Source organism: Cricetulus griseus, chromosome 5, assembly GCF_003668045.3.
Source record: "Cricetulus griseus strain 17A/GY chromosome 5, alternate assembly CriGri-PICRH-1.0, whole genome shotgun sequence".
NCBI classification, from domain to species: domain Eukaryota; kingdom Metazoa; phylum Chordata; class Mammalia; order Rodentia; family Cricetidae; genus Cricetulus; species Cricetulus griseus.
In genome coordinates, this window is record NC_048598.1 from 20768351 (window position 1) to 20778464 (window position 10114).

General features: G+C 42.0%; 1 protein-coding gene across 1 annotated transcript in view; it reads right to left on the reverse strand.

Annotated features, from left to right (window-relative positions):
- Positions 1-10092, reverse strand: part of Copa (COPI coat complex subunit alpha) — a 48558-nt gene extending 38466 nt beyond the window's left edge. The window contains exons 1-4 of the mRNA XM_027418960.2: positions 9935-10092; positions 4009-4122; positions 2541-2614; positions 139-219 (exon numbers count right to left, since the gene is read on the reverse strand). Of these exons, the coding sequence (XP_027274761.1) occupies positions 139-219; positions 2541-2614; positions 4009-4122; positions 9935-9974 (309 nt within the window). The 5' untranslated portion in view covers positions 9975-10092. The remainder of the gene's footprint in view (positions 1-138; positions 220-2540; positions 2615-4008; positions 4123-9934) is intronic.
- Positions 10093-10114: the final 22 nt, after the last annotated feature.

Genomic DNA, 10114 nt, shown 5'->3' on the forward strand with positions numbered 1-10114 from the left:
AGGAAGGAAGGAAGGAAGGAAGGAAGGAAGGAAGGAAGGAAGGAAGGAAGGTTGATCAGTTAGTTGGTCAGGCCAGGCATACAAATTACTATAGAGAAATTATGGAACACTACACAATGAAGCTCAACAGCCACTTACATGATGAAAAAATGTGGTACGAATATAATCTAAGTGCCCAAGCAACGTGAAGAGGCAGCGCCGAAGTTTATAATTCCAAACCTGAAAAGACAGAAATTCAACCAAGAAATAGGATGTAAACATCTTGGACTTATGAAAGTCTTATCAGGTTCTTTTGTTTGCTTGCTTGTTTGAGACAGGGTTTTCACATAGCCTAGGTTGTCCTTGTGCTTGCTATGAAGCCAACAATGACCTTGAATCCTGCCTCCTGAATGCTGAGACCCATTTTTTTTTTTAAAAGATTTTATTTATTATGTATACAGTCTTCTGCCTGCATGCAGATCTCATTCAAGGTGGCTGTGAGCCACCATGTAGTTGCTGGGAATTGAACTCAGGACCTCTGGAAGAACAGTCAGTGCTCTTAACTGCTGAGCCATCTCTCCAGCCCTGAGACCCAGTTTTATATGGTGCTAAACTTCAAAAATGTTAGGTAAGTATTCCACTTAAATGAGCCACATCCGAAGCCCTGAAATCTATTTTGGAGAACCAAAGTTGCTGCACTTTTACCTTTATTGTAGTCAACCTTCAAAGAACTGCCTTCTATGGACTATCTCACCTAACATTAAGGTGCCACTATTACTAATAAGCTCCTAATTCAGCAATCTAAAGGTTTCTTCTTAGTCTGGCTCTTATTCTGACGACTTCATCTTTCCCCAAACTTCCTTCGTCCTTGGTTTTTCCCTGGTTCATCTCCAAACTATAAAATCACTCTTTCCTACACCAATACTTCTTCTTTTCCCCTTTAAGTAGAGTTGGGGTTTAATAAAGATATCTTAATGCAGACTTAAGCACAAGGAGTAAAAGAGGTACTCAGAACAAAGTAAGACACACCCAAGAGCATGAATATATACAGGCTTCTCTTAAGTCACAAAATGTAAGACATATCTTCATATGGGAATGGGCTCAAGGGAAAGGTGCCTCTCTCTTTCTTAGATTATCATTCAAACTATTCCCGTGCAGCACCTTTTAGACTATGGCTTTAGCTTCCTCCTTCTTGCTGACAAATCCCAAGTATCTTCAGTGAGTCTCCTAGGTTCCTCAAGCACATTAGAGACAATATGGAATTATCCATTCTTCAAAACTCCACATTTGACTTTCTAAGTTAATGACCTCCTGTTAGGGCTGGGGACGTAACTCAGTGGTGGAGTACTTTCTGAGTACACAGATCAATTCCCAGCACGGAGGAGAAAAATACCTCAATGATATCCCATTCACTTTTCTCGATCATACCTCCAATATCCAAACAACCACTGGTTCTTTTCCTTAAGCTCTTATTCCATCTCCTCTCTATTTCAAATGGTATTGCCTAAGTTCAGGCTCTTGCCACAAGTACTTATAAAAGTTTCCTCATTGGTATCTATGTTTTTAGTCCTTCTCAATTCATCCAATCTTTTCTTTGCTATCATTTGAGTAATTTAAAAAATAAAATCAATGTAAATCTTAAACCACTCTTACATATAAGCCCCAGTATTGGTTCTGTGCTTGTGTAATAACAAGAGAACTCCTGAGCACTGCAAACATACACACACGATCTCACCTATCTTCAAGATCTATCTTCTGCCCCCTTTCACTATTCTAGAGTATCTATCTAAAAGGAAATGGAGATTCTCAAACACATCCAGCTATGCCACGTACAGCTTCATACTTGGACTGTTCTTTCCTGTTTTGAGTATTTCTTATATCATTAACTGAACCAGTTTACGGTTTCTTGCTGCAATGAAATACCATGACCAAAAAGCAAGTTGAGGAGGAAAGGGTTTATTTGGCTTGTACTTCCGCATTGCTGTTCATCACTGAAGGAAGTCAGGACGGGAACTCAAAAGGGCAGAATCCAGGAGGCAGGAGCTGATGCAGAGGCCACGGAGGGGAACTGCTTACTGGCTTGCTTCACATAGCTTACTCAACCTGTTTTCTTATAGAACCCAGGACCAGCAGCCTAACCATGGGCTGGGCTCTCCCTCAATGATCACTAAATGAGAAAATACCTTACAGCTGTATCTCATGGAAGCATTTCCTCAATTAAGGGTCCCTTCTCTGAAGACTCTAGGTTGTATCAAGTCAACACACAAAATCAGCCAATACACGTAACGTGGTATTATTTGAGTGTACATTTATCTCTTGTATTATAATAAAGGCTCCTTGAGAACAAAAGTTACTTTGTACTTATCTTTCAATTCCCACACAAAAGAAAAGTTTCTGATATATAGTAAGTATTCAGGGTTTGCTGGACAAGTGGTTTGGATAATGTTACAAGTCCAAGTTCTCTATAAATGAATTCTCCTGTCTTTCAGTTCCTCAATTCCCAAATCTTACCACATTCTTTTATCCATTATTCCCAGCCATGACAGACTGATCGCCTGTACCTTAATCTTATAGTCATCTCCTCCAGAGACAAACAGTGGCTGCTGCTTATGGAAGTCAATGCCTCGCACTGGACCTAGGGAAGAAGGCAATATATGTTAAGGAAAGTTATCTATCCTCTATTTATTTGTGTGTATGTGTGTGGTGTACATGCAGAGGTCAGAAGACAAATTGCAGAGTCAACTCTCTCCTTCTACCATATGGGTCCTGGGGATGGAAGTCAAGTAACTCAGGCTTGGCAGCGTTTGTTAACTCTCTGAGCCATCTCATCAGTCCCTATTAAGAATCTTTTTCTTTTAACAAAAATACAGACCTACTTTCATATATTTAATTTTCATTAGTTTAAATCCGTGAGGGGTACACAATCATGGAGATTCTGTGTCCGATGGCCTTTGTAGAGAGGTGGCTTCAGGACTGAACCATGCCACTGTTCCTGAGATTCCTTTCCCCAGATCACTCTGGTTTTGTTGGCTTTGTCTCCAGGACTCACTGTGTTGTTTTTCCGCTTTATACACACAAGCACATCTCTTGCCCAAGTAGAATTCAGTTTCATCTCAGCCATAAACACCCTCAATTTATTGATTGATTGATTGATTGATTGGTTTTTCGAGACAAGATTTCTCTGTAGCTTTGGAGGCTGTCCTGGAACAAACTCTGTAGACCAGGCTGGCCTCAAACTCACAGAGATCCACCTACCTCCGCCTCCCAAGTGCTGGGATTAAAGGCGTGCGCCACCAACACCTGGTCAAACACCTTTAATTTAAAGAAGAGCTGAGTGCTTTCTTTGGTTTCAGAGACTTCACTTATAGGCAGGAAAAATGGTCTTACACCAGTCTTCCAGACATACTTGTCTTTTAGAAGTTCTATACCCAGCAGGCCTCCACAGGTGCCAAGATGGTGGAAAGAACCTTAATAAGATTCTTTTGTTGTTGTTTTTTGAGACAGGTGTTTTCTTCTCTGTGTGGCCCTGGCTGTCCTGGAACTCAGAGATCTGTCTGCCTCTGTCTCCAGAGTGCTGGGGCTAAAGGCATGAGCCACCGCCACCTGGCTTAAGAATTCTATTTGTAGTTTTTTTGTTTGTTTGTTTGTTTGTTTCTACCCCTTTCCACTTCCACATTCTTTAGTTTTAGGGGGAATCCTTGTCAAACTAGGTTTCTTATTTGGGGGATGATTAAATCACCCTATACAATAATAAATACTTGGTCTTTAAAAATATTCATTAAAAATTCATTTTTATTATGTGTATACGCATGTGCACATGTGTTCAAGTGCTGGTGGAGGCCAAAAGAGAGTACCAGATCCCTTGGAGCTGGAGTTACAGATTGGTTATGAGCCCTGGAATGATGTGAGTGCAGGGAATTGAACTCAGGTCCTTTTCAAGAACAGTTAGAACTTTTCACCACTGAGCCATCTCTCTAGCTCCAATACATATATCCTTTAGTCCCCACCCCACCCCAGAAACTAACTTACCATCATGTTCATCAAACTTGTCAATGAGAGTGCACATGCGATAGTCCCATAACTGGATGACCCCATTGTGTAAACTGGTCAGGATCCAGGGTCTTTTGGGATGAAAACTAAGGCCTGGAGAAGAGGGAAAAAAAAGCAGAAAATTATACAATGAGGTAAGGTCCCTGATGTCATCTTTTGTCGAGTCTTATTTTAAAAAGGAACAACTAGATCAACCAGAGGCTATCTATCTATTTCTTCAACATACTTGATAACTTTCCCCCTAATTTTTAAATTATCTCTGTGTAGCTCTGGCTGCCCCAGAACTTCAAGAGTTTCACCTGTCTCTGCTTCCCTGAGTGCTACGATTAAAGGCACATAGTATCATTACCCAGCTGATAGCTAGCTTTTGATTGGACACCAAATACAATAAATCTTACTGTTAGAGATTCCTTTAAACATTGCTGAGCTTTGTTCTGAGGTGTGTCATAGTTGGAATCAGCTCACAGATATTACCTTAAGTTTTGTTACTGTGAGTCTACAGCTGCCTTTATAGTCTAGGTCTAATGTGGAACCATGCTAAGGGAATACCCACCAGAGGGTCTCTATAGGATGCTCAATACTGTCAAGAAATCCTTCTTAATCGATGAGCCATCTCTCTAGCCCCACAGACAATAAAAAATCTTTTTGTTTCTTTCATAGGAGCACAGACTATTTCCAGCTTTGTGTGAGCTCCAGGGACTACTGTTCTGCTTTCTCTTTTCATTCTTCATTTAAAAATTATTATTAAGATTTGTTTTGTGCCGGGCAGTGGTGGCACACGCCTTTAATCCCAGCACTCTAGAGGCAGAGGCAGGCGGATCTCTGTTAGTTCGAGGCCAGCCTGTTCTACAGAGTTAGATCTAGGATAGCTAGGGCTGTTAACACAGAGAAATCCTGTCTCGAAAAACCACACACACACAAAAAAAAAAAAAAAAAAAAAAGGGAAGAAAAGAAAAAAACTTGTTTTTGTATTGTTTTTAATTATGTTTAGGTATGTGTCTGTGTGTGGACATGTACACACAAGTGCAGGTATCTATAAGCCAGATGTGCTGGATCCTCTAGAACTTGAGTTACAGGTGGTTGTGAGGCCCCAGCATGAGTTCTGGGAACTGAATTTGGGTACTCTGGAAGAATACTACTCAGCTACCTCAATTATTATTTTTTTTCTCTTTTTTAAAACAGATAGACCTCACTCTTACATGTAGGCTGGCCTCCAAATCACAATCTTCCCACCTCAGCCTCCCAGTGTAGGATCAGAGGAATGTACAACCACCATAACTATCACTTAATTTTTTAATACATTTTATATGTATTATGTGTATGAGTATTTTGCCTATATGTGTCTATGTACATGACATGCATGCCTGTTGCCTGTGGAGGTCAGAAGAGGGCATCAGATCCTCTGCAACTGGAGTTACAAATGGTTAGGAGCCACCACATAGGTACTGAAAACTGAACCTGGGTCTTCTGCAAGAGCAGCAAGTGTTCCTAACCACTGAGCCATCTCTCCAGTCCCACAACTACCTCTTGGTGGCTCTTTCCTAAATCCTAAAATACTTTTCTCACATGAATGTACCTATCAACACTCTAACAAGGGCCCAGGGAACCAATACAGACCCCAATGCTCTCCCTTTGCTGCTATTTCCCAAGCATATTTTAGCCATCTGTGTTGTTCCAAATGCTGAAAACTTGTTCCTCAGTTAAACCACAGGATTCTTCTTTCTTCCTTCATTACAGGCTGGAATCTCTCTCTAACTAACTGAAACAAACATAGGACTTGCCCAGTTTTATTTCCCTTCCCTCAAGAAATAATCTCCTGGACTCTTTACTAACCACTGTCTGAAACCTTTGTAGTTTGGCTTAGTTGTTTAGCAATTTAAGGCAGGAAAACAAATCTAGTCCTTGTTATTCCATCAGGGTGATAAAAGAACAAACTGGAAGAACAAACTGTTAGCAGTTTGAAGTGTGTCCAGGTTTTTAATGCAGCTACATATAAACACAGGCCTTACTATTTTATGGACATGGAATCATAGGATGCTATTTTGCAAACCTTTCTCACTTAAATATATGACATAAATCTTTTTACACTTCAATTAATGGAAACTCATTCTTTTTTACAACTGTAAGGAACAAAGGCACCATACTTAAAATGTTTAATTACATGTATTTACTATATATGCACATGTGTTTTCATGTGGGCACACATGTATCAGAATGCATGCATGGAAGTCCGAGGAAAACCTATATAAATGTTGGCTATGTATAAAACATTGAAAAAACAAACAAACAAAAACAAAAACAAAACAAAACAAAAAAGAAAACCTAGCAGGTATCAATTCCCTCCTACCATATGGCCTTGGGGACTGAACTTAGGTCATCAGGCTTGGTGGTAAGAACTTTAACCACTGAGTCATCTCACTAGTCTATTGTATTTTAAGCTATTTTGGAGTTGGATATTTACTTTAGTGGGAGAGAGGTGGCTTGCCTAGTGCTGAGTTTAGTCACATACACACAAACACACACAAACTCACAAGTGGAGCATGGTATCACACACCTGTAATCCTGCATCTGGGAGCCTGAGGCCCACATGGGTTATATAGGGAGACATGGTCAAAAAAAAAAAAAGGACAAACAAAACCAAATATAAACAAACAAGAAAACCACCTTATTCTTAGAAAACATTTACATTTCACCTCCAGTTGCTGGCAATCACCACTGCTGAAGCCAGGCAGTAGTGGTGCACACCTTTACTTTCAGGACTCAGAAGGCAGAGGCAGAGGCAGAGAGGCAGAGAGAGGCAGAGAGAGGCAGAGAGAGAGAGAGGCAGAGAGAGAGGCAGAGAGAGGCAGAGAGAGGCAGAGAGGCAGAGAGGCAGAGAGGCAGAGGCAGAGGCAGAGGCAGAGGCAGAGGCAGAGGCAGGAGAGTCTCTGTGAATTAAAGGTCAGCCTGATCTACAGAGTGAGTTCTAGGACAGCCAGGGTCATTATACAGAGAAACCTTGTCTCAAAAACAAAACAAAATAAAAAAAGAACTTTAGGCTAAAGACTTGAAAATGGAATGGCTACAAAATAGAGCATATACATTAAAAAGTTTTTATTACATTTATTTGTGAGTGTATAATGTGTCTGTGTCCATATGCACACAGGCCATGACATATGTGTGAGAATCAACTCTCTCCTTCCATGTGGGTCATGGGGATCAAGGCTTGGTGACAGGCACCTATACTCACTGAGCCATCTCAGTGGCTTAGAACATGCACATTTAATGTTTTGGTAAATGTTTGGGGCTTTGTTGCTGATGTTTTTGTCTTCCAGAGCTAAGATTTCTTTGCCAGGGCTGTCTTGAAACTCTCTTCTACTACTACTACTACTACGCTTGCCTCAAGTTTGAGATCTGCCTGCTTCTGTGCCACCACACCCAGCAATTTTTTTTTTAATTCCTTGTTTTTTGTTTTTGTTTTCTTTTTCTTTTCCCTGACACAGTTCCTCTGTGGCTTTGGAGGCTGTCCTAGAACTAGCTTTGTAGACCAGGCTGGCTTTGAACTCACAGAGATCCACCTGTCTCTCTCTCTCTCTCCCTCCTGACTGCTGGGAGTAAAGGCGTGCACCACCATTATCTGGCTAATGTTTGGGTTTTTTAAAACAGGGTCTCATTTTGTAGTTCAGGCTAGTCTCAGACTTGCAGCAACCCTTTTGCCTTAGCCTCCCACGTGCTGGGCTTACAGATGAGAGCCACAACGTCCAACTCTGGTAGCTATTGCTTAGTTGTAAAGACATAGTATATGAATATCAGCAAGTTTATGAAGGCACCTATTTTGCATGGTGTTTCTTTTATTTTTATGATTACTGGTAACACCTTTTCGTTTTCTTTTGGACAGGTTTCACCATGTAGCCTCCAATTCACAGCAATTCTCTTGCCTCAGCCTCTCATGTGCTGGGATTTACAGACACAAACCACAGCGTCCAACTTAGCACTTAAAATTTTTAAAAATCTTTAACTATGTGTGTCCGTGTGGAAGTTATGTGCACATTAGTACAGATGCCTAAAGGGGAACAGACAAGGGCACTGGATCCCACAGAGCTGAGTGATAGGCAGTTGTGAGCCACGTGACATGGATGATGGAAATCAAACTGTACGAACAGCATACACTCTTAACCCCGATTCAACAATTTCCATGAACTCTTAATACTCATCCCCTCTACACCTTTCTACAGACTGAGAAGACATCTAAAAAGAATAGGAAATGAAGACTCATTTCAAACTCAGAAACTGGTTTTGTTTGTTTGTTTGTTTTTTAAATTACGTTTGGGCACTTGAGTTCAGGTGCCCCATGGAGCCCAGAAGACGGGATCAGATCATCTGGAGCTAAATTTACAGGTGGTTGTGAGCTGCCAAACATGGGAACTGGGAAACAAACTCAAGTCCTCTGCAAGAGCAGTAATTCAGCTAGGCGGTGGCAGTGGTGGTGGTACATCCCAGCACTCAGGAGGCAGAGGCAGGCAGATCTCTCTGAGTTCCAGGTCAGCCTGGTTTACAGAGTGAGTTCCAGGACAGTCAAGGCTACACAGAGAAACCCTGTCTCAAAACAAACAAACAAACAAACAAACAAAAAGCAGTAAATCTTGTTAATGGAGCCATCTCTCTCTAGCCCTAAACCTTTTTTTTGGGGGGGGGGGAATAATGCTTCACTGTGTAGCTTTGACTGGCCTGGAGTTCACTGTATAGACCAGGCTGGCCTCTAACTCACAGAGATCCACCTGCATCTGGCTCCAGAGTGCTGGGATTAAAGCCACTGTGACTGGCACCAGAGATGACAGTTCTTTCTTTTTTCTTTTTTTTTTTTTCCGTTTTGAGACAGACTCTCTACATAGTCATGGTGGTAGTAGGAACTCTCAATGGTACCCTTCATGACCAAAATTCCCACAAGACTCAGAAACTGCTCAGAATATAGCCTCACATTAAATAGCCTCCAGTTTTTGAGTTACTGAGTCTGGCCAGGAATTATTATAAACATATTTAATATACTTTCACATTTTTATTCTCTTTATAATGTTAATTACCTTTATTTTTAAAAATAAGAATGCAGAGATTTAGAGATCGTAAGTATGCCACCTAAGGTCATATAGCTTGTTAGTGGATGTTTCAGAATTCCTCAGCAAGTCCACTTGACTCCAAAGAACAAATTCCAAATCACTTCACTATAATGCATTTTTAGGAAATATTCCAGATATATTTTTAACCAGATTTCTGTAGGCTTAATTCTCTGCTCTTCTAATTTCAACATTACGAAAGAGTGTGATCTCAGGCATTCGTTCTTCAAAAAAATATTACCAAAAAAATCGTTTATGTGATATTCAAACCTAATACAAAGCATCTTGTATTTCGTTCATCGAACAGTCTTACAGTTTCTGGATTTTAGGGGTCTGTAAGCAAGCAGGCAATAACGTCCAACGGAAGCACTGGACATGGAGACGGTGCAGACAGGCTAAGGCAGTAGCCGGTGCCTGACTCCAGAAGCGACACAGTGACAGAGGCTGAGAACCCAGCCCCGGGGGTACTCCGTAGAATACGGTCATCAAAAAGCATAAAAGTCACAAGGCCTTAACAACAGAGAGAGTAAAAGCCGGAGCGCAGCCCCCAGAAGAGGTGGATGGAGCAGGAAGCGGGCCTAGTGATCTCTTCAATGTAGGAGCCATTTCACGAGTAAACCAAACCCCGGGACTCACTGAGAAGCGCAGAGTGCGGAGACTCCGCCAGCCCTAGGCCGCCTCCCTCGGCTATTCCGCTGGGTTCGAGCGGGCCCAAGCCGGTGGGCGAGCCCGCCCGCCCGCCGGTTCTCTCTTCCTTAGTGACAGCACCGCCCCCAACCCCCAAGCTGCGCTGTTCCCCTCTTCCTCCTCACTACCTTTGACCCGCGCGCTCTTGGTCTCGAATTTGGTTAGCATCCTTCAGGCCTCGGGCTCCCAGGTCCGACTACCCAGCCCCGCCGCTCCCGGTTGCCTTCCCAAAGTCTCCACGTCAGCTACCCGAGGTCGTGGCTCCCGGAAGCGCCTCAGACACTAACTTCCGGTCTCTGGAGCCCTGG